Source organism: Oncorhynchus gorbuscha, linkage group LG02 (genome assembly GCF_021184085.1).
Source record: "Oncorhynchus gorbuscha isolate QuinsamMale2020 ecotype Even-year linkage group LG02, OgorEven_v1.0, whole genome shotgun sequence".
In the NCBI taxonomy this organism is placed as follows: Eukaryota; Metazoa; Chordata; class Actinopteri; order Salmoniformes; family Salmonidae; genus Oncorhynchus; species Oncorhynchus gorbuscha.
Window position 1 is genome coordinate 67368911 of NC_060174.1, and position 24126 is coordinate 67393036.

The window sequence follows — 24126 nt, forward strand, 5'->3', positions numbered from 1 at the left end:
CAGGAACACAGTGGCCTCCATCTTTCTTAAATGGAATAAGTTTGGAACCACCAAGACTCTTCCTAGAACTGGTTGCCCGGCCAAACTGAGCAATTGGGGGAGAAGGGACTTGTTCAGGGAGGTGGGCGTAGCCTCTTCTGTAGCCTGTCAACTATGTGTCTGTTTATCCCTGTTCTCTCCTCTCTGCACAGACCATACAAACGCTCCTCACCGCGTGGCCGCGGCCACCCTACTCTGGTGGTCCCAGCGCGCACGACCCACGTGGAGTTCCAGGTCTCCGGTAGCCTCTGGAACTGCCAATCTGCGGTCAACAAGGCAGAGTTCATCTCAGCCTATGCCTCCCTCCAGTCCCTCGACTTCTTGGCACTGACGGAAACATGGATCACCACAGACAACACTGCTACTCCTACTGCTCTCTCTTCGTCCGCCCACGTGTTCTCGCACACCCCGAGAGCGTCTGGTCAGCGGGGTGGTGGCACCGGGATCCTCATCTCTCCCAAGTGGTCATTCTCTCTTTCTCCCCTTACCCATCTGTCTATCGCCTCCTTTGAATTCCATGCTGTCACAGTTACTAGCCCTTTCAAGCTTAACATCCTTATCATTTATCGCCCTCCAGGTTCCCTCGGAGAGTTCATCAATGAGCTTGATGCCTTGATAAGCTCCTTTCCTGAGGACGGCTCACCTCTCACAGTTCTGGGCGACTTTAACCTCCCCACGTCTACCTTTGACTCTTTCCTCTCTGCCTCCTTCTTTCCACTCCTCTCCTCTTTTGACCTCACCCTCTCACCTTCCCCCCTACTCACAAGGCAGGCAATACGCTCGACCTCATCTTTACTAGATGCTGTTCTTCCACTAACCTCATTGCAACTCCCCTCCAAGTCTCCGACCACTGCCTTGTATCCTTTTCCCTCTCGCTCTCATCCAACACCTCCCACACTGCCCCTACTCGGATGGTATCGCGCCGTCCCAACCTTCGCTCTCTCTCCCCCGCTACTCTCTCCTCTTTCCATTCTATCATCTCTTCCCTCCGCTCAAACCTTCTCCCACCTATCTCCTGATTCTGCCTCCTCAACCCTCCTCTCCTCCCTCTCTGCATCCCTTGACTCTCTATGTCCCCTATCCTCCAGGCCGGCTCGGTCCTCCCCTCCCGCTCCGTGGCTCGATGACTCATTGCGAGCTCACAGAACAGGGCTCCGGGCAGCCGAGCGGAAATGGAGGAAAACTCGCCTCCCTGCGGACCTGGCATCCTTTCACTCCCTCCTCTCTACATTTTCCTCCTCTGTCTCTGCTGCTAAAGCCACTTTCTACCACGCTAAATTCCAAGCATCTGCCTCTAACCCTAGGAAGCTCTTTGCCACCTTCTCCTCCCTCCTGAATCCTCCGCCCCCTCCCCCCTCCTCCCTCTCTGCAGATGACTTCGTCAACCATTTTGAAAAGAAGGTCGACGACATCCGATCCTCGTTTGCTAAGTCAAATGACACCGCTGGTTCTGCTCACACTGCCCTACCCTGTGCTCTGACCTCTTTCTCCCCTCTCTCTCCAGATGAAATCTCGCGTCTTGTGACGGCCGGCCGCCCAACAACCTGCCCGCTTGACCCTATCCCCTCCTCTCTTCTCCAGACCATTTCCGGAGACCTTCTCCCTTACCTCACCTCGCTCATCAACTCATCCCTGACCGTTGGCTACGTCCCTTCCGTCTTCAAGAGAGCGAGAGTTGCACCCCTTCTGAAAAAACCTACACTCGATCCCTCCGATGTCAACAATTACAGACCAGTATCCCTTCTTTCTTTTCTCTCCAAAACTCTTGAACGTGCCGTCCTTGGCCAGCTCTCCCGCTATCTCTCTCTGAATGACCTTCTTGATCCAAATCAGTCAGGTTTCAAGACTAGTCATTCAACTGAGACTGCTCTCCTCTGTATCACGGAGGCGCTCCGCACTGCTAAAGCTAACTCTCTCTCCTCTGCTCTCATCCTTCTAGATCTATCGGCTGCCTTCGATACTGTGAACCATCAGATCCTCCTCTCCACCCTCTCCGAGTTGGGCATCTCCGGCGCGGCCCACGCTTGGATTGCGTCCTACCTGACAGGTCGCTCCTACCAGGTGGCGTGGCGAGAATCTGTCTCCTCACCACGCGCTCTCACCACTGGTGTCCCCCAGGGCTCTGTTCTTGGCCCTCTCCTATTCTCGCTATACACCAAGTCACTTGGCTCTGTCATAACCTCACATGGTCTCTCTTATCATTGCTATGCAGACGACACACAATTAATCTTCTCCTTTCCCCCTTCTGATGACCAGGTGGCGAATCGCATCTCTGCATGTCTGGCAGACATATCAGTGTGGATGACGGATCACCACCTCAAGCTGAACCTCGGCAAGACGGAGCTGCTCTTCCTCCCGGGGAAGGACTGCCCGTTTCATGATCTCGCCATCACGGTTGACAACTCCATTGTGTCCTCCTCCCAGAGCGCCAAGAACCTTGGCGTGATCCTGGACAACACCCTGTCGTTCTCAACTAACATCAAGGCGGTGGCCCGTTCCTGTAGGTTCATGCTCTACAACATCCGCAGAGTACGACCCTGCCTCACACAGGAAGCGGCGCAGGTCCTAATCCAGGCACTTGTTATCTCCCGTCTGGATTACTGCAACTCGCTGTTGGCTGGGCTCCCTGCCTGTGCCATTAAACCCCTTCAACTCATCCAGAACGCCGCAGCCCGTCTGGTGTTCAACCTTCCCAAGTTCTCTCACGTCACCCCGCTCCTCCGTTCTCTCCACTGGCTTCCAGTTGAAGCTCGCATCCGCTACAAGACCATGGTGCTTGCCTACGGAGCTGTGAGGGGAACGGCACCTCAGTACCTCCAGGCTCTGATCAGGCCCTACACCCAAACAAGGGCACTGCATTCATCCACCTCTGGCCTGCTCGCCTCCCTACCACTGAGGAAGTACAGCTCCCGCTCAGCCCAGTCAAAACTGTTCGCTGCCCTGGCCCCCCAATGGTGGAACAAACTCCCTCACGACGCCAGGACAGCGGAGTCAATCACCACCTTCCGGAGACACCTGAAACCCCACCTCTTTAAGGAATACCTAGGATAGGTTAAGTAATCCCTCTTACCCCACCCCCCCTAAGTTTTAGATGCACTATTGTTAAGTGACTGTCCCACTGGATGTCATAAGGTGAATGCACCAATTTGTAAGTCGCTCTGGATAAGAGCGTCTGCTAAATGACTTAAATGTAATGTAAATGTAGGTGACCAAGAACCCAATGGTCACTCTGAGAGATCCAGAGTTCTCTCTCTGGAGATGGGAGAACCTTCCAGAAGGACATCTGAGCCATTCCTCAGTAAAAGGCACATGGCAGCCCTCTTGGAGTTTGCTTAAAGGCATCTAAAGAATTGTCAGACCATGAGAAACAAGATTCTCTGGTCTGATGAAACCAAGATTGAACTATCTGGCCTGAATATCAAGCATCAAATCTGGAGGAAACCTGGCACTATCCCTACGGATAAGCATGGTGGTGGCAACATCATACTGTGGGGATGTTTTTCAGCGGCAGGGACTGGGAGACTAGTCAGGATCGAGGGAATGATGAACGGAGCAAAGTACAGAGATCCTTGATGAAAACCTGCTCCAGAGAGCTAAGACCTCAGACTGGGGCAAAGGTTCACCTTCCAACAGGTCAACGACCCTAAGCACACAGCCAAGACAACGCAGGAGTGGCTTCAGGACAAGTCTCTGAATGTCCTTAAGTGGCCAAGCCAGAGACCAGACTCGAACCCGATCAAACATATCTGGAGAGGCCTGAAAATAGCTTTGCCACGAAGCTCCTCATCCACCCTGACAGAGCTTGAGAGGATCTGCAGAGAAAAACGGGAGAAACTCCCCAAATACAGGTGTGCCGAGCTTGTAGCATCATACCCAAGAAGACTCCAGGCTGAAATTGCTGTCAAAGGTGCGTCAACAGAGGGTCTGAAAACTTATTCAAATCTCATTTCATTTTAAAAATTTGTTATGCATTTGCAAACATTTCTAAAAACCTGTTTTTGCTTTGACATTATGGGGTATTGTATGTAGACTGATGAAGAAAAAAACAATTAAATCCATAGATACATTCATAGAATAAAGCTGTAACTTAACAAAATGTGGGGAAAAATCAAGGGGTCTGAATACGTTCCGAATGCACTGTATAAAAAAATCAGCAAACACAATCATGGTACCAGTAATTGCTTCAATTTCACCAGATGTCTTTCACCAGATGTATGTCCTTGAACTTTAAAATCCCTCAGCCTGCAATACCTCGACAGCCGTCAACTTGAGAAAGTCAATAAGAGGGAACAATACTGAGCTACCCTCCAACGTCACTTCCTAGAGGAGCTCACATTGTGTATCTAATGTTTCCAACAATTCCTCCACGTAGCAAGATGGTGACACTTCCTGACATTCTTGCGCAACTGAGCATTCTCATCGGAAACAATGAGATGACGTCATCGATGGCATTGTCACATTTAAAAATAAATACCTTCTATGATTACATGAGAGTAAACTTAACATTAAAATTCAGGTTCTTAGACAAGCATTACATCACTGCTGAAACATTACGCCTTGAGCCGCTGGCTGTGACAGAAAACCAGAACCATTAGGAATGTAGGTCAGAGGACCGGAAATGGTTAAATGCACCCCATTTGCAGAATTGACCAGTCATAAAAGGCTTTAAGATGCATCTGTCTCTTCTTTTCACTGCTAAAGCACAGCTGAGTGGTTCCTCTGTGGTTCCTCTGTCCTTGTTGGCACATGTAGTCTTTTTTGGTCTAAACAAATCCCCACAGCGATATTTATAGATCTGTATTCCTAGAACTGCAGGTAACAGCAGGTAGTCTAGTGGTTAGAGTGTTGGGTCAGTAATTGAAAGGTTGCTGGGTGAAATCCCAAAGCTGACAAGGTAAAAAATGTGTCGTTCTGCCCCTGAACAAGGCAGTTAACCCACTGTTCATAGGCCATCATTGTAAATAAGAATTTGTTCTTAACTGAATTGCCTAGTTAAATTATAAAAACTGCAAGTCATCCCAAACAGCACAGACTATAGGCTACACATACCCTGTATACCTGCATATGTATAAACTCCTTGTGTAGGCCTGTCTGTGCTAAATTACTTTCCACACACATAAAACAACTGAGAAAATATCTTCAGCTCAATAATAAATTAGGTCTTTGAATCAATGTTCATTCAAACCACAGGGCTGGTAACCTCAGGGGCCCCCAGATAGGAACATGTGTAGAATTGCAAGAAATTTGTTTTAAAACGGCTAAATATTTAGCTCAGCCTCATGGCAAATTGTGAACAAAAGCAGACGATGAGCTCAAAGAACAGCAAATAAAGATCTCTGCCTCATGACAAAAATGTGTAGAATAGCATGACTAAACAGGACAGTTTTCTCTCTGCACCGTGGCACAATGTGTTGAAATGCAGTAAGTTAGCTGATCCCCCACTCCGAAACCCCCCCAAAGTCGGTGCCCTGGGGCCCGAAACGCAGTAGCCTGGTATTGGTTACCCAAATACATCAATGCCATCTCATTTAGAAAAGACCGCTGAAGAATGACAGCCTCTAATTGCAGGTTCAGAATTCAGTGGTGAGATAAATTCATAACTGCATAGTAGTTTCCCAAAACACGACCCAGTTAAAACTTCTTTGGGAACGGGGGGGCAGTATTGAGTAGCTTGGATGAATAAGGCGCCCAGAGTAAACTGCCTGCTAATCAGGCCCAGAAGCTAGAATATGCATATAATTAGTAGATTTGGATAGAAAACACTCTGAAGTTTCTAAAACTGTTTGAATGATGTATGTGATTATAACTCATATGGCAGGCAAAAATCTGAGAAAAATCCAACCAGGAAGTGGGAAATCTGAGGTTTGTAGTTTTTTAAGTGATTGCCTATCCAATATACAGTGTAAATGGGGTCAGATTGCACTTCCTAAGGCTTCCACTAGATGTCAACAGTCTTTAGAACGTTGTTTCAGGCTTCTACTATGAAAGGGGGGGCGAATAAGAGCTAAACACACATTTATTGTCTAACATGGAGTCCTGGGAGTACCATCCGGTGAAGATCATCAAAGGTTAGGGATTAATTTTAACGCTATTTCTGTCTTTTGTGATACCTCTCCTTCTTTGGAAAATGGCTGTATGGTTTTCTGTGGATAGGAGCTGACCTAACATAATATCAAAGTGTGCTTTCGCGGTAAAGCCTTTTTGAAATCAGACACTGTTGCTGGATTAACAAGAAGTTTATCTTTAAAATAGTGTATAATACTTGTATGTTTGAGGAATTTGAATTATGAGATTTCTGTTTGTTTGAATTTGGCACCCTGCAATTTCACTGGCTGTTGGCGAGGTGGGACGCTATCGTCCCACATATCCCAGAGAGGTTTTAACCTGTAATGAAAGTATTCCCCTATAGTTCTCCTCGCCTGGGCATGTTCAGTACAAAAGCTTTTTGGGGAACGGTGCAGATGGAAATCGATGAACGTAACTGTAACGGTTCTCCTCGTCATCTGAGGAAGAGTAGTCAAGATCGGACCAATGTGCAGCGTGGTATGTGTCCATGTTAATATTTAATAAATCAACTGAACACTGAATAACAAAACAACAAAGAGAGTGAACGAAACAGTCCTGTAAGGTGCAAACACACAAAACAGAAAACAACTACCCACAAACACAGGTGGGAACAGGCTACCTAAGTATGGATCTCAATCAGAGACAACGATTGCCAGCTGCCTCTAATTGGGAGCCATACCAGGCCAAACACATAGAAATACAAAACCTAGACTACAAAACCTAGAATGCCCACCCCAACTCACGCCCTGACCAACCTAAACAAGAAACATAACAAAGGAACTAAGGTCAGGACGTGACAGTACCCCCCCCCCCCCCGCAAAACCTAAACTCATAGGGGAGGGTCTGGGTGGGCATCTGTCCGCGGTGGTGACTCTGGCGTGGGACGTGGACCCTCGCCGCCAACCTCGGACTGGGGACCCTTGCAGCGGGCCCCGAATCGAAGGGAAACTCCGGCAGTGCCGGACAGGCGGGTCGACTCCGGCAGCGCCAAAGTGAAGGGTGACTCCGGCAGTGACTCCTCTTTTACCCCGGCTGCCAAACTAACCCTGATACAGTTGACCATCCTACCCATGCCAGATTACGGAGACATAATTTATAGATCGGCAGGTAAGGGTGCTCTCGAGCGGCTAGATGTTCTTTACCATTCGGCCATCAGATTTGCTCCTTATAGGACACATCACTGCACTCTATACTCCTCTGTAAACTGGTCATCTCTATGTGACCGTCCTCACTCCCCCCTGAAATATCTACTGCAGCTCTCATCCTCCACATACAACACCCGTTCTGCCAGTCTCATTCTGTTAAAGGTCCCCAAAGCACACACATCCCTGGGTTGCTCCTCTTTTCAGTTCGCTGCAGCTAGCGACTGGAACGAGCTGCAACAAACACTCAAACTGGACAGTTTTTTCTCAATCTCTTCATTCAAAGACTTAAGCATGGACACTCTTGTGGCTTCTTTCTGTGATGTATTGTTGTCTCCACCTTCTTGCCCTTTGTGCTGTTGTCTGTGCCCAATAATGTTTGTACCATGTTTTGTGCTACTACCATGTTGTGTTGCTACCATGTTTTTGTTATGTTGTGTTGCTACCATGCTGTGTTGTCATGTGTTGCTGCCTTGCTATGTTGTTGTCTTAGGTCTCTCTTTATGTAGTGTTGTCTCTCTTGTTATGATGTTTGTTTTGTCCTATATTTATATTGTATTTATGTTTTAATTTTAATCCCAGGCCCCTGTCCCAGAAAGAGGCCTTTTGCCTTTTGGTAGGCCATCATTGTAAATAAGAATTTGTTCTTAACTGACTTGCCTAGTTAAATAAAGGTTAAATAAAAACAAAAATAAATAAAATGGTATTGTAGAATTCTAGTGGCACTGTTTACTCAGGAGTGCTGAATTTCAGCCTCAGCTGAGTTTCTTTAAATCAATCAAATGTATTTATAAATTCCTTCTTACATCAGCTGATGTCACAAAGTGCTGTACAGGAACCCAGCCTAAAACCCCAAACAGCAAGCAATGCAGTCGTAGAAGCATGATTGCTAGGAATAACTCCCCAGAAAGGCCAGAACCTAGGAAGAAACCTAGAGAGGAACCAGGCTATGAGGGGTGGCCAGTCCTCTTCTGGCTGTGCCGGGTGGAGACGATAACAGAACATGGCCAAGATGTTCAAATGTTCATAGATGACCAGCAGGGTCAAATAATAATAATCACAGGGGTTCTAGAAGGTGCAACAGTTCAGCACCTCAGGAGTAAATGTCAGTTGGCTTTTCATAGCCTATCATTCAGAGTATCTCTACCTCTCCTGCTGTCTCAAGAGAGTGGAAAACAGCAGGTCTGGGACAGGTAGTACGTCCGGTGAACAGGTCAGGGTTCCATAGCCGCAGGCAGAACAGTTGGAAATGGAGCAGTAGCACGACCAGGTGGACTGGGGACAGAAAGGAGTCATCAGGCCAGGTAGTCCTGAGGCATGGTCCTAGGGCTCAGGTTCTCCGAAAGAGAGAAAGAAAGAATTAGAGAGAGCATACTTAAATTCACACAGGACACCGGATAAGACAGGAGAAATACTTCAGATATAACAGACTGACCCTAGCCCCCCGACGCATAAACTATTGCAGCATAAATACTGGAGGCTGAGACAGGAGGGATCGGGAGACACTGTGGCCCCGTCAGCCGATTAAACATATAGATTTTCCTTTGTACTTCCTCATTTCCACCATTTGTTTGCCATGCATCCTTGATAAAAAAATAGCCTTCATTCCAATGCATTAGCTGTATCAGTTGATTCATCATCGTTGCTTTTGTCAGGTCAGTCAGCTGTTTAGAGAACTCATTGCTTTGTTTTTCAGGTGTGCGCGGGTATTGGAGTTCTCCTTGCTGTCTGTGGTCAGAAGAGTAGCCCGTTTATTTAGCTTCATTATTTTCTATCAATATTTGATGTCTTTCCTGGAACAGCTGATGATGGTCGACAATATCAGTAGACAACTAGCCAATAGCTAGACACCAATACGCATCCAATCCATCCAACAAGTATATGTTAATGACAGTAGGCCTATAGATTGACTCTTTTGGTTAGAAGCATTTGATTTGGCAATGCCACGGGCCTACATTATTTTGTGTGCCCATGAAAACAGTTTTTAAGGTGAAACATAATGAAATGTTACGTTGGCATAGCAACACTTACAGTGGATTTTCTGAGATCTCCAAGATTCAGGTATCTTACAGAGTTTAAGTTCAATGTTTGAATTCAGTTGTTAAATGCTTAATAATGACAAATACATGTCATTAATGTACGGAAAGAAAGGTAGTGTTTAATGTCGAAGGATCTGTGAAGACTCCAAGCGTTCAACTCATGTAGGGCTATTGTATTGAATGCAGGCTACCTGTTCTGCATGTGTTCATATGTGTAAAATGTCCTCGGCTGAAAGGGGAGGCTACCGGCAGTGTTTTATGCCTAGTGGAGGGTAAATGCAAGTAAATGCAGTTTACCCTCCTTTTTTTCCAGAAAAATACATTAAAAGTATAGGGAGCGTAATTCTTCTCTCTCACCGCGACCGGCAATCAGAGTTTACCCAACTATTTAAAAGAAATGTTTTACCACTACATCACTGGCTACTGGTAGGCCTATTTGACGTTCATGGTAATACACAATAGCCTATACAAGTAAATTAACTGTGTGTTAGGGTGACCATCACGTTTTTTCCAGGGACGGTTTCAGACCCATTTCGGGTGTTCCGACTTTTCAGGCTACAAATAAGGTCAATTTGTCAGCATGATGCATCAATTAATGTAGACCTAATCAATGGCAATCACCGAATGTCATTAGACTCACTTTTTGGCGTGATTTGTAAACAAATGTTGATTTCCATTCGTCAAATGGTGCGAGTATACATGCAGTTTGGATGCTGGAATTATGTTGGAGTAGACAAACATGCATAACAGGTAACCTAAAATATTAACTCAAAATGAGGTTAGAAAACAATGATTTGTTATTGTTAGACGTGACTCAGTGAACCTATAATCATATAATTGCACAGTCAGCTAAATTAGATGATCTGTTAAAGGACGTGCTGATTTATCACCACGCAGGCTACTTTGTGTTGAGCGTGTTGGAATGGGAACGCGCCTCAACCAATGAAAACGGTTGGTGGGCGAGGCCGGTACGGGCCGAACCCTCCTCGTTACATGTGCTGCAGCAAGGGGTACTTGCTCCGGTGTGCACGCGGTATTTCTTTGCGCTCGGAACAATGGACAAGGATACAGGTGGAGAAAACATAGACGAATTTCGAGAGAATTTCTTATAGGCTGCTGGAGTGTAGGCCTACAAAATAGATAATTTGGTCACGGATGTGTTTTTTTTTCACTGTGTATATTACACATTTACTTTGTTTAGCAATGCATTCTAAAAATGTTGGACCATTTTGCGAATGTCTTCCATTTCAGGTAAGATATCTATAGCACACGATTGAAACAATTCTTAATTTGATAACCATACTGTGTTGGTGATATAGCTTAAAACTGAGGCAAACATTCAGGAGAATATATCTATCCATGAACTTTAGTGCGCAAAGTTCCAAACACATTCTTGAAGGTTTCCAAAGTACCCTAGATTTTCAGAGGGGCGTGCCTACGGTGCCTTCGATGGTATCCGTATGGTCTCATATTTAGGTATCTTAATAATAGATGCACTATTACAACAACGTCGAATCATCATTATGGCTGTTCTCAAACGTGTGCTTCTGCCATACCATTTAGTGAATATGCCAAAAGGCTAAACAACGTTTTGAAAACCGTGTTGATATAGCTGATACCAGCTCCATTTCCCCCACTGGCCAGAATAGGCCCGTGATTTAACTTCTCACTGAAGGTCAATGGTGCGTAAAGAACCCCTCAGGGTTGAATCCCCAGGGCACATTTTACGGATCAAATCGTGTAGTTGAGGGTAAAAACTATTTTGTAACTAATTTATAACCCTCCACATCACAATCAAGTTGGTCATGCGTGTCTATAACGCACACATGAAAGGTCTAAGTGTGAATTCTATGAAGTCAAAGTAATGTCATCTATTTTCCCGTTCACAAAGCATTTCTAGCTAAGCACGTCATGGTAATTAACTGTGCAGTTTGCCACTCTGATCTATAACACCAACATTAAAGGTCAATGTTAGAATTCTATGCAATCAATGTAATGTCATTTCTATTCTTCCATTCATATAAACATACCGCACTTATCAAAAAGAACACGGACACAACGCAGAATTTTCGGCCTAAAGAAAATATGAACATTTTCTAGATGAAGCACATTAAACAATTGCAGAGGACTGCGCGGAAGAATCCTACTATTGACGTTGTATATGTTTACTTTTTCTTGAATATATTTAACACAGATTCATATTAAAAGCATTCCAATTAAATTCCCCATTTCAGACTCATAGCATTAACTATTTATTAAGTGAGTAAAACATACTAACGCAGGGTGTTAAAGCTAGTAGCTAGCTAGCCATTTCACACCGGTTACACTTACCCCCATTGACCTCTTTTGCCGCAGCCACCCAGCAGCTGGGCAGAGCCCAAGTGAGTTATCTGTCATCTATCGAAACGCTTCTAGCGCGCAATGCTAACTAGCTAGCCATTTCATACCGGTTACACTTTGAATATCAATCTTTGTTAAATATATTGAACACAAATATTATCGCAACATGTAATCATTTCAAAGATTTTACTGAGTTATAGTTCATATAAGGAAATCAGTCAATTGAAATAAATTCATTAGGCCCAAATCTATGAATTTGACATAACTGGGAATACAGATTTGTATCTGTTGGGCAAAGATACCATAAAAACAAGGTAGGGGTCTGGATCAGAAAACCAGTCAGTATCTGGTATCACCACCATTTGCCTCATGCACCGTGACACATTACCTTTGCATTGCGTTGATCAGGCTGTTCATTGTGGCCTGTGGAATGTTGTCCCACTCCTCAATGGCTGTGCGAAGTTGCTGGATATTGACGGCAACTGGAACATGCTGTCGTACACATAGTCCCAGAGCATCCCAAACATGCTCAATGGGTGACATGTCTAGTGAGTATGCAGGCCATGGAAGAACTGGGACATTTTCAGCTTCCAGGAATTGTTTACAGATTCTTGCGACATGGGTCCGTGCATTATCATGCTGAAACATGGGGTGACGGCGGCAGATGAATGGCACGACAATGGGCCATCAACAAAATTAAGTGTTTTTGTTGTCTGTAGCTTATGCCTGCCCATACCATAACCCCACCACCACCATGGGGCACTCTGTTCACAACGTTGACATCAGGAAACCGCTCACCCACTCAATGCCATATACGTGTGAGGCCGGTTGGACGTACTACCAAATTCTCTAAAACAATGTTGGAGGCGGCTTATGGCAGGGAAATGAACATTCAATTCTCTGACCACAGCTCTGGTGGACATTCCTGCAGTCAGCATGCCAATTGCACACTCCCTCAAAACTTGAGACATCTGTGGCATTGTGTTGTTTGACAAAACTTCACATTTTAGAGTGTCCTTTTATTGTCTCCAGCACAAGGTGTACCTGTGTAATGATCATGCTGTTTAATCAGCTTCTTAATAAGCCACACCTGTGTGGTGGATGGATTACCTTGGCAAAGGAGAAATGCTCACAAAGACTGATGTAAACAAATTTGTGCACAACATTTGAGAGAAATATGCTTTTTGGCATATATAACCTTTCTGGGATATTTTATTTCAGCTTATGAAACATGGGTCCAAAACTTTGCATGTTGCGTTTATATTTTTTCTCAGTGTATATTCAAGAAAAGTCCAACTGAAAAATGTAAATAGTATTAACTTTAGTAGGAATGATTATTCAGCGATGTCCTCAACATCCTCAGCAAAAAAACATTTGGTGCTAGCTACATCTATTAAATTGAAATAAAATGTTAATATTTCCTTTAACATTCTGTGTTGTGTGCATATTATTTTGATACGCCTTATTAAGTACTAGTCAAAGTTTGGACACACCTACTCTTTCAAGGGGTTTTCCTTATTTGTACTATCATCTACATTGTAAAATAATAGTGAAGACATCAAAACTATGAAATAACACACATGGAATCATGTAGTAACCACAAAAGTGTTGAAGATTTCAAAATACATGTTATATTCTTCAAAGTATCCACCCTTCGCCTTGATGGCAGCTTTGCACACTCTTGGCATTCTCTCAACCAGCTTCACCTGGAATTATTTTCCAACAGTCTTGAAGGAGTTCCCACATATGCTGAGCACTTGTTGGCAGCTTTTCCTTTACTCTGCGGCCCAACTAATCCTAAACCATCTCAATTGGGTTGAGGTCGAGTGATTGTGGAGGTCATCTAGTGCAGTACTCCATCACTCCTTCTTGGTCAAATAGCCCTTACACAGCCTGGAGGTGTGTTGGGTCATTGTCCTGTTGAAAAACAAATGATAGTCCCACTAATCACAAACCAGATGGGATGGCGTATCGCTGCAGAATGCTGTGGTAGCCTTGCTGGTTAAGTGTGCCTTGAATTCTAAATAAGTCACAGACAGTGTCACCAGCAGAGCACCCCCACACCATCACACCTCCTCCTCCATGCTTCACGGTGGGAACCACACATGTGGAGATCATCCGTTCACCTATCTGCATCTCACAAAGACACGGAAGTTGGAACCAAAAATCTCAAATTTGGACTCATCAGATTAAATGACAGATTTCCACCGGTCTAATGTCTATTCCTTGTGTTTCTTGGCCCAAGCAAGTCTCTTTTTCTTATTGGTGTCCTTTAGTACTTTTTTTGCCGCAATTTGACCATGAAGGCCTGTTTCAGGCAGTCTCCTCTGAATAGTTGAGATGTGTCTGTTACTTGAACTCTGTGAGGTATTTATTTGGGCTGCTATTTCTGAGGTTGTTAACTGTAATGAACTTATCCTCTTATCCTCTTTATTTTCTTGTGGCGGTCTTCATGAGAGCCAGCTTCATCGTAGCGCTTGATGGCTTTTGCGAATGCACTTGAAACTTTCAAGGTTCTTGAAATGTTCCAGATTGACTGACCTTCATGTCTTAAAGTAATGATGTTGTTTCTCTTTGCTTATTTGAGCTGTTCTTGCCATAATATGGACTTGGTCTTTTACCAAATAGGCCTATCTTCTGTATCCCACTCCTGCCTTGTCACAACACAACTGATTGGCTCAAATGCAAAGGCACACATTGTTGATTGAAATGCATTCCATACCTTATGAAGCTGTTTGAGAGAATGCCAAGAGTGTGCAAAGCTGTCATCAAGGCAAAGGGTGGCTACTTTGAAGAATCTAAAATCTATATTAATTTGTTTAACACTTCTTTTTTTGGTTACTACATGATTCCATATGTGTTATTTCATAGTTTTGATGTCTTCACTATTATTCTACAATGTAGAGCATAGTAAAAATCGTTGGAGTCATTAAAACTTTTTTGGCAAGTCGACATCTACTTTGTGCATGACACAAGTAATGTTTCCAACATTTGTTTACAAACAAATTATTTCACTTATAATTCACTGTATCACAATTCCAGTGGGTCAGAAGTTTACATATACTAAGTTGACTGTGCTTTTAATTAAACAGCTTGGAAAATTCCAGAAATTATGTCATGGCCTTCAAAGCTTCTGATAGGCTAATTTACATAATTTGAGTCAATTGGAGGTGTACCTGTGGATGTATTTCAAGGCCTACCTTCAAACTCAGTGCTTCTTTGCTTGACATCATGGGAAAATGAAAAGAAATCAGCCAAGACCTCAGAAAACAAATTGTAACCCTCCACAAGTCTGGTTCATCCTTGGGAGCAATTTCCAAATGCCTGAAGGTACCACGGTCATCTATACAAACAATAGTACGCAAGAAAAAACACCATGGGACCACGCAGCCGTCATACCACTCAGGAAGGAGACGCGTTCCGTCTCCTAGAGATGAATGTACTTTGGTGCGGAAAGTGCAAATCAATCCCAGAACAACAGCAAGGTACAAAAGTATCTATATCCACAGTAAAATGAGTCCTGTATCGACATAACCTGAAATGCCGCTCAGCAAGGAAGATGCCAATGCTCCAAAAACCATAAAAAAGCCAGACTACGGTTTGCACACGGGGACAAAGATCTAACTTTTTGGAGAAATGTCCTCTGGTCTGATAAAACAAAAATAGAACTGTTTGGCCATAATGATCATTGTTATGTTTGGAGGAAAAAGGGGGAGGCTTGCAAGCCAATTAACACCATCCCAACTGTGAAGCACTGGGGTGGCAGCATCATGTTGTGGGGGTTCTTTGCTGCAGGAGGGACTGGTGCACTTCACAAAATAGATGGCATCATGAGGTAGGAAAATTACGTGGATACATTGAAGCAACATCTCAAGACATCAGTCAGGAAGTTAAAGCTTGGTTGCAAATGGGTCTTCCAAATGGACAATGACCTCAAGCATACTTCCAAAGTTGTGGCAAAATGGCTTAAGGACAACAAAGTCAAGGTATTGGAGTGGCCACCACAAAGCCCTGACCTCAAGCCTATAGAACATGTTTGGGCAGAACTGAAAGAGCGTGTGCCAGCAAGGTTCCTACAAACCTGACTCAGTTACACCAGCTCTGCCAGGAGGAATGGGCCAAAATTCACCCAAATTATTGTGGGAAGCTTGTGGAAGGCTACCTGAAACATTTAACATTTAACATTTAAACATTAAACACATTTAAACATTAAACAATTTAAAGGCAATGCTACCAAATACTAATCGAGTGTATGTAAACGTCTGACCCACTGGGAATGTAATGAAAGAAATAAAAGCTGAAATAAATAATTATCTCTACTATTCTGACATTTCACATTCTTAAAATAAAGTGGTGATCCTAACTGACCTAAGACAGGGAATTTTTACTAGGATCAAATGAAAACTGAGTTTAAATCTATTTGGCTAAGGTGTATGGAAACTTCTGACTTCAACTGTTTACAACAATTACACTGCTCAAAAACATAAAGGGAACACTAAAATAACACATCCTAGATCTGAATGAAATATTCTTATTAAATACTTTTTTCTTTACATAGTTGAATGTGCTGACAACAAAATCACACAAAAATTATCAATGGAAATCAAATTTATCAACCCATGAAGGTCTGGATTTGGAGTCACACTCAAAATTAAAGTGGAAAATCACACTACAGGCTGATCCAACATTGCTGTAATATCCTTAAAACAAGTCAAAATGAGGCTCAGTAGTGTGTGTGGCCTCCACGTGCCTGTATGACCTACCTACAACGCCTGGGCATGCTCCACGGCGTCTCCAGACTGTCACGTCTGTCACATGTGCTCAGTATGAACCGGCTTTCACCTGTGAAGCGGACAGGGCGCCAATGGCGAATTTGCCAATCTTGGTGTTCTCTGGCAAATGCCAAACGTCCTGCACGGTGTTGGGCTGTAAGCACAATCCCCACCTGTGGACGTCGGGCCCTCATACCACCCTCATGGAGTCTGTTTCTGACCGTTTGAGCAGACACATGCATATTTGAGGCCTGCTGGAGGTCATTTTGCAGGGCTCTGGCAGTGCTCCTCCTGCTCCTCCTTGCACAAAGGTGGAGGTATCGGTCCTGCTGCTGGGTTGCTGCCCTCCTACGGCCTCCTCCACGTCTCCTGATGTACTGGCCTGTCTCCTGGTAGCGCCTCCATGCTCTGGACACTACGCTGACAGACACAGCAAACCTTCTTGCCACAGCTCGCATTGATGTGCATCCTGGATGAGCTGCACTACCTGAGCCACTTGTGTGGGTTGTAGAATCCGTCTCATGCTACCACTAGAGTGAAAGCACCGCCAGCATTCAAAAGTGGCCAAAACATCAGCCAGGAAGCATAGGAACTGAGAAGTGGTCTGTGGTCACCACCTGCAGAACCACTCCTTTATTGGGGGTGTCTTGCTAATTGCCTATCATTTCCACCTGTTGTCTATTCCATTTGCACAACAGCATGTGAAATGTATTGTCAATTAGTGTTGCTTCCTAAGTGGACAGTTTGATTTCACAGAAGTGTGATTGACTTGGAGTTACATTGTGTTGTTTAAGTGTTCCCTTTATTTTTTTGAGCAGTGTATATATGAGGGATTGGAAATGATGCAGACAATAACATTGATGGAAGGTACAATCTATCTGCAATATCAATACCCCCCACCAAAAAAAAAAAAAATTAGGCCAAAGAGGTTTCAAATGGCACTCTATCCCAGATCTTCCAAAGTGAAAGTGGCTCATTTTTTTGTTTGATGTGGAGACAGAGCAGTGTCTGAACTAGGGCTAATGTTGTCCAACTGTGAGGAATGGAGCTAGACCTGCACCGACCTCTATGATGCGTAAAGTATGCAATGTCTCCTGTCCCAAATTCGGGAGGACTATCAGGGCAATCTACCCTTCCAATGAGTTCTTGCATTAGAAAGCAAAATAGAAACCACCTAAACTAAATGCAAAACTGTTTGGACAGCCGAACAGTCGGCAGTCAGTTACTCCACAGTATTTCCAGTAAATCTGCTTAAGGGATTCCGCTAGCTGACATCCTCTGTTCTCTGGTTGACATCACGGTCTGTTATATGACTGTCTGTTATGTAAAGCTGCAATTGCTGCCCGTCTGTATCTGCTCTCAGCCACCATTTCCAGCGTCTGCCTGAGGATGTGTGTTGTTCCCCCAGGGCTGGTGGCGGTACTGCTGACGGTACTCCAGTGGGCAGGGCGAGGCCTCCCTTCTCCTGTCAGGCCCATCTGTGACCCCCGCGTTCTGGACCGCTTCATCATGGAGGCCCGCGACACAGAGACCGCTCTGGTGAGACACTGACTGACTGGGCCTAACCACCACTAGATGGACCTGGGCAACTTTTACATGTCTGGAAAATGTCACATTAGAAGTGAAATGGATGAGGATATTATTACAGTGTATTATGTACAGAGACACTTCATCTTTATTTGTGTGTCTGATCTTGCTCTAATTGTCAATCTGTCTTGCCTTCTTTTCCTCACGCAGCGAGGTTGCAAGGCAGGGTGTGGCGTGACAGGCACCTTCGTGGTACCACTGACCAACGTTGACTTTGTGGTATTGGAGACAAAGGATGTGAGTACCTGTCTATCAGTTAAATACCTACTGTACATGAATAGCACAAGCCAGGGCCATATAGTATAGAGAGAAGTGTTTGACCCATTTCTTCTGGTTTCTCTACACTGAGTGTACAAAACATTAAGAACACCTTCCTAATAAGAGCTGCAACTCCTTTTGCAGAACAGACTCAATTTGTCAGGGCATGGACTCTACGAGGTGTTGAAAGTGTTCCACAGGGATGCTGGCTCATGTTGACTCCAATGCTTCCCACCGTTGTGTCAAGTTGACTGGATGTCCTTTGGGTGGTGGACCATTCTTGAGACACACGGTAAACTGTTGAGTGTGGAAAAACCCAGTTCTTGACTCACTCAAATCTTCAATCTGCCCATACCGTAACCCCACCGTCACGATGGGACATGGTTCACGTTGACATCAGCAAACCGCTCGCACACACAACGCCATACACGTTGTCTATGGTTCAATCTTTTGTCTTGCCCATTCACCCTCTGAATGGCACACATACACAATCCATGTCTCAATTGTCTCAAGGCTTAAAATCCTTCTTTAACCTGTCTCTTCCCTTCATCTGAAATTGATAAGGGATCGTAGCTTTCACCTGGTCAGCCTGTCATGGAAAGAGCTTGGTCAGTCTATCATGGAAAGAGCCTGGTCAGTCTGTCACGGAAAGAGCCTGGTCAGTCTGTCACGGAAAGAGCCTGGTCAGTCTGTCATGGAAAGAGCCTGGTCAGTCTGTCATGGAAAGTGCCTGGTCAGTCTGTCATGGAAAGAGCCTGGTCAGTCTGTCATGGTAAGAGCCTGGTCAGTCTGTCATGGAAAGAGCCTAGTCAGTCTGTCATGGAAAGAGCCTAGTCAGTCTGTCATGGAAAGAGCCAGCTCAGTCTGTTATGGAAAGAGCCTGGTCAGTCTGTCATGGAAAGAGCCTGGTCAGTCTGTCATGGAAAGAGCCTGGTCAGTCTCATATGGAAAGAGCCTGGTCAGTCTGTCATGGAAAGAGCCTGGTCAGTCTCATATGGAAAGAGCCTGGTCAGTCTGTCATGGAAAGAGCCTGGTCAGTCTCATATGGAAAGAGCCTGGTCAGTCTGTCATGGAAAGAGCCTGGTCAGTCTGTCATGGAAAGAGCCTGGTCAGTCTCATATGGAAAGAGCCTGGTCAGTCTGTCATGGAAAGAGCCTGGTCAGTCTGTCATGGAAAGAGCCTGGTCAGTCTGTCATGGAAAGAGCTCTGGTTCAGACAGATCTGTGTGTCCTGCATGAGCTATATTTAGGGGGTAGATCAGCTTTAACATAGATTGTGGCTTCTATCAATGTATCAATGTAATTGTCTGCATCATTTCCAATCCCCCATATATTATTGTCAATATATATACAGTACCATTCAAAAGTTTTCGTTATTTTGACTATTTTCTACATTGTAGACTAATAGTGAAGACATTAAAACTATGATTCTAACACATATGGAATCATCATAAAGTGTTAAACATCTATTTATATTTGAGATTCTTTCGAAGTAACCACTTGATGACAGCTTTGCACACTCAGGTAAATGTTGCAATTCTTCAGCCATTTCTGAATCTGCAACCAAAAACAAGCTACGTATGGACAGTACCAAAACAAATGATTCAATGATTCTGTCTCTTCGCAGCAAAATCTGCAGAGCTGGAATGGTTGTAGAAATGCCCAGAAATGTGTATAATTTAAATTGAAAAAATTCAAAGTTTTGAATCCGGTGTCATTTTGTGTATCAGTTCATAAACCACATGGAATCGGTACATTGAAAATCTCTTCACAACTATTTCTAAATCTGAATGGCACAGCTGTCTTCGTTGGTCCTTAAATGAAACTGGTATCATTTTCTTTAACTTATTTTTGGTCTTTAATACAGGGCCGACAGACAAGTTCCTTACTTTTCCCCCTTTCCACTTGCCTCTTCCATTTTTTTGCGGTAATGCAACAATTAGTTGGATGTAATTTTGGGTAGAGCAGACATTTCCATATGTTTCTCTTAGCTGCATGTGTGACATAACTCCAGCATTCATTTTTATGATATAATTATCAAAGATTAAACCGTTTTTAAACATTTCGTCGCCCAACATTTAAAAAAATCAATTTGTAATATTTGAGTTTAACCATAGTATTTGTATATTTGAGTTTAACCATAGTATTTGTTTATTTGAGTTTAACCATAGTATTTGTATATTTGAGTTTAACCATAGTATTTGTATATTTGAGTTTAACCATAGTATTTGTATATTTGAGTTTAACCATAGTATTTGTATATTTGAGTTTAACCATAGTATTTGTATATTTGAGTTTAACCATAGTATTTGTATATTTGAGTTTAACCATAGTATTTGTATATTTGGGTTTAACCATAGTATTTGTATATTTGAGTTTAACCATAGTATTTGTATATTTGAGTTTAACCATAGTATTTGTATATTTGAGTTTAACCATAGTATTTGTATATTTGAGTTTAACCATAGTATTTGTATATTTGAGTTTAACCATATTATTTGTATATTTGAGTTTAACCATAGTATTTGTATATTTGGGTTTAACCATAGTATTTGTATATTTGAGTTTAACCATAGTATTTGTATATTTGAGTTTAACCATAGTATTTGTATATTTGAGTTTAACCATAGTATTTGTATATTTGGGTTTAACCATAGTATTTGTATATTTGAGTTTAACCATAGTATTTGTATATTTGAGTTTAACCATAGTATTTGTATATTTGAGTTTAACCATAGTATTTGTATATTTGGGTTTAACCATAGTATTTGTATATTTGAGTTTAACCATAGTATTTGTATATTTGAGTTTAACCATAGTATTTGTATATTTGAGTTTAACCATAGTATTTGTATATTTGAGTTTAACCATAGTATTTGTATATTTGAGTTTAACCATAGTATTTGTATATTTGAGTTTAACCATAGTATTTGTATATTTGAGTTTAACCATAGTATTTGTTGTAATATTATTGTATTTTTTTCTGGTGGATTAAAGTTCAATTGCGACCAGCTTTCTATGGCTTGTTTTTAAAAAGCAATATTTTGGAGATGATTTCATTTTCAAATGACCAGAAGTGAGTTGGTTGTCATCTGAATAAAGGACAAGTCCTGTATGAACTTCCATTGAGTCCATTGAGCTCTCTCTGCCAACACATTTATTCACGTACAGTGTACCCATTAATACTGGGATACATTGGCCCTAATGTGCATGGTTCTTTTGCTATATATGGCAATGTATAATGACATATTCAGGGAGTTGTGTTTTAACGTATGTGTTTATGTAATGTGTAATTTGTGTGTGTTTTCCCAGACTGAGGAGCAGGCTCTGGAGGTCCAGTCAGGGCTGTTTCTGTTCAGCCAGGCCCTGGGTGCTGTGAGGGAGTCAGTGAGCCGTGCTGCCGTAAAGAGCCTCATCGACAACAACAAGAGCAACATCCACAGCCTGGGCCAGGTGCTGCGCAGCCTCCACATCAAGGTGACTCACTGAGGACTGTGAGTGTCTCGTCTACAGCATGACCAGTGGATGGGACTGTGGTGTGAGCAGGGGTTCCGTGTGGCTCAGTTGGTAGTGCATGGTGTTTGTAATGCCAGGGTTGTGGTTTCAATCCCCACGGGGGACCGGTATGGGAAAAGTATGCACTCGCTGCTGTAAGAGTGTTTACTAAAATGTAAACCGTTTGTTTACGTAAGACCAGGAGATGTTCCTGGTCTGATCAATTGACCAGGGAAAAACTCCCGTCCCTTTTTAATTGGATGTGTCTCAGTGTGCACATACTGTTCCTCCACAGCAGAGAGCCTAGTTGTAGATTGGGATCATGGACCATGGGTACAGTCAGTCAGACGTTCCTCTCCCCTCAGCGTGCCACCTCCTGCCTGCTGTGTTTGTTTGCTTCTCGGTCAGAAGCCAGGAACTTTTCAGGGTCGGGCAGTTCAGTGACTGAAACGGCATTGAGCAGGCCAGACATAGCAGTGGGAGTTATGGAAAGGGAACAGAATGTGTCTTCTATTTGGCTGCGTGTTGTTTTTGGTATGGAGTAGTGGGGCGGGAAGAGAACCTGGAATTAGAACCCCTTCCACAGAACAGATGAGTGGTGCTTTCTTTTTAGGGTTTGTATGTTAGCCCTTGTTCTTCCTCTCATCCATTGAACAGGACCTGTCCCTCTCTCCAGCGCCAGCAGTAGGTGACTCAGCGACCAGGAAGGTGTCGTCCCTATCCGAGCTGCTCCGTGTCCACACCAACTTCCTCCGAGGGAAGGTTCGCCTGCTGCTCACCAACGCACCTGCCTGTCAACAGAACAGCACGTGATTGGAGCTTTCCCTGAAGACAAGAGGCTGTGATTGGACCGTTGTTTAGAGAGAGGATGAGGTCATTGGACTTCTGCTGAAATCTCTGAATGGACTTCCAAGTATGGAATGTGTAGACAAGGTCATTGTTGACTGGATAGAAACTGGTGGGAAAGTCAGTTGATGTGGGTGGAGCTGATGAGAAACCATGAACGAGTGAGAGAGAGAGAAAAAGGTCACTTCTACAACTCATTGACCTCATCGGTTCCTAGTACTACCTGTCAGTACCACAATGAGCTCGGATGCATGCAGCGGGAATAAGCTACAGACAGTACCCGCTGGGCACAGACGCCAATTCAATGTCTATTCCATGTTGGTTCAACTTAATTTCATTGAAATGACGTGGAAACAACATTGATTCAAGCAGTTTGTGCCCAGTGGGTACAGATCATATGAGAAGATGATATATAAAGTCCTAAATCCAATGATTTTGATTTTTCATTTTATTTATACATTGTCTTAAAATGTGTTTTTTTTAATAACGTTTGTGTTATAAATCTCTATTTTCATATATGAGTGTGTACTTGGAAGTCTTTGAACCATATTTTATGATTGATGCTCAGGTTTAACATACTGTAGTCAGTGGTTTGTGTGTTCATGTAATATGCTTGTCAGTGCTGTTATAATTCAGACAATGTATTAGTCACTTCTCACTGTGTGCTCTCTGCACTCGGACTGTCTGTGTGGCCCTCCCTCCGACTTACCCTGTCTTTGGGATCAGAGTAGACATTGTAATTTCACCACCAGGCAGCACACACAGCTCTCTGGCCTAACAAGCAGAGCACTGAGTCTGAGAATGAGATCAGTTCCTAGTGGAGACCGTTCTGGACTCTGCTGCCCTCTGCTGGATAGAACTTGGCATCGTTGCCCTACTTATGCACTGGTTATACAAAGAACAGAACCGGCTCTGGCTCTAAAAATATCATCATGAAATCATCTCATTATGTGTATATAGACCTAGTCATTTTCACAAAAAAACGAAACAAAAGAACACCGATCAAAGAAGATCAATAATGTCAACATGGGTAATCATTAATCAGATTAGCAACCACTCGCAGATTAGCGATGATAAATAATTGGATATTGTGTGTTAAAATATAGGGAAAGCAAATATGATCATTTGTTTAAGGATATCTTTTTAATGTTCTCCAGTTCAGACACAACATACAGTGTGTCATAGCCTCTATATGAAATGTTAACGTCATTCTTTAAACCCGTTCGTTATGCTTTCTTACAGTGTCTCAATCCTCCAGTAGATTACGGATTCCAGACTAAATGAAAACACACAAACAGGTGCAAGTCTTTTTCGGCAACCCAGCGCGAACCTTGGAAAAGTAGAGAGTTGCATCTTTGCAATGTTTTTTTTTGTTTGTAACATTGAGCCAATGCCAGACTTGGTGTCACCGTGTAAACAGGTGAGAGTGTGCTTCCAGTCTGTTGGCTGTCATATCCCCGGTTTCCAAATTTCAGTCATATTTTTTTTTAAATAGAAAAATACTGCCTTTTCTTTCTTCTTTTTTTGGAAACATGGGCATCTC

The 24126-nt window shown here is 43.4% G+C and overlaps 1 protein-coding gene across 1 annotated transcript; it reads left to right on the forward strand.

Annotated features, from left to right (window-relative positions):
- Nucleotides 1-10292: 10292 nt before the first annotated feature.
- On the forward strand, nucleotides 10293-23099 carry LOC123994032 (erythropoietin-like). The gene is made up of 5 exons (XM_046296514.1): nucleotides 10293-10537; nucleotides 17807-17937; nucleotides 18136-18222; nucleotides 21555-21719; nucleotides 22395-23099. The coding sequence occupies exons 1-5, from the start codon at nucleotides 10522-10524 to the stop codon at nucleotides 22548-22550; spliced, it is 555 nt and encodes a 184-aa protein (XP_046152470.1). The 5' UTR covers nucleotides 10293-10521; the 3' UTR covers nucleotides 22551-23099.
- Nucleotides 23100-24126: the final 1027 nt, after the last annotated feature.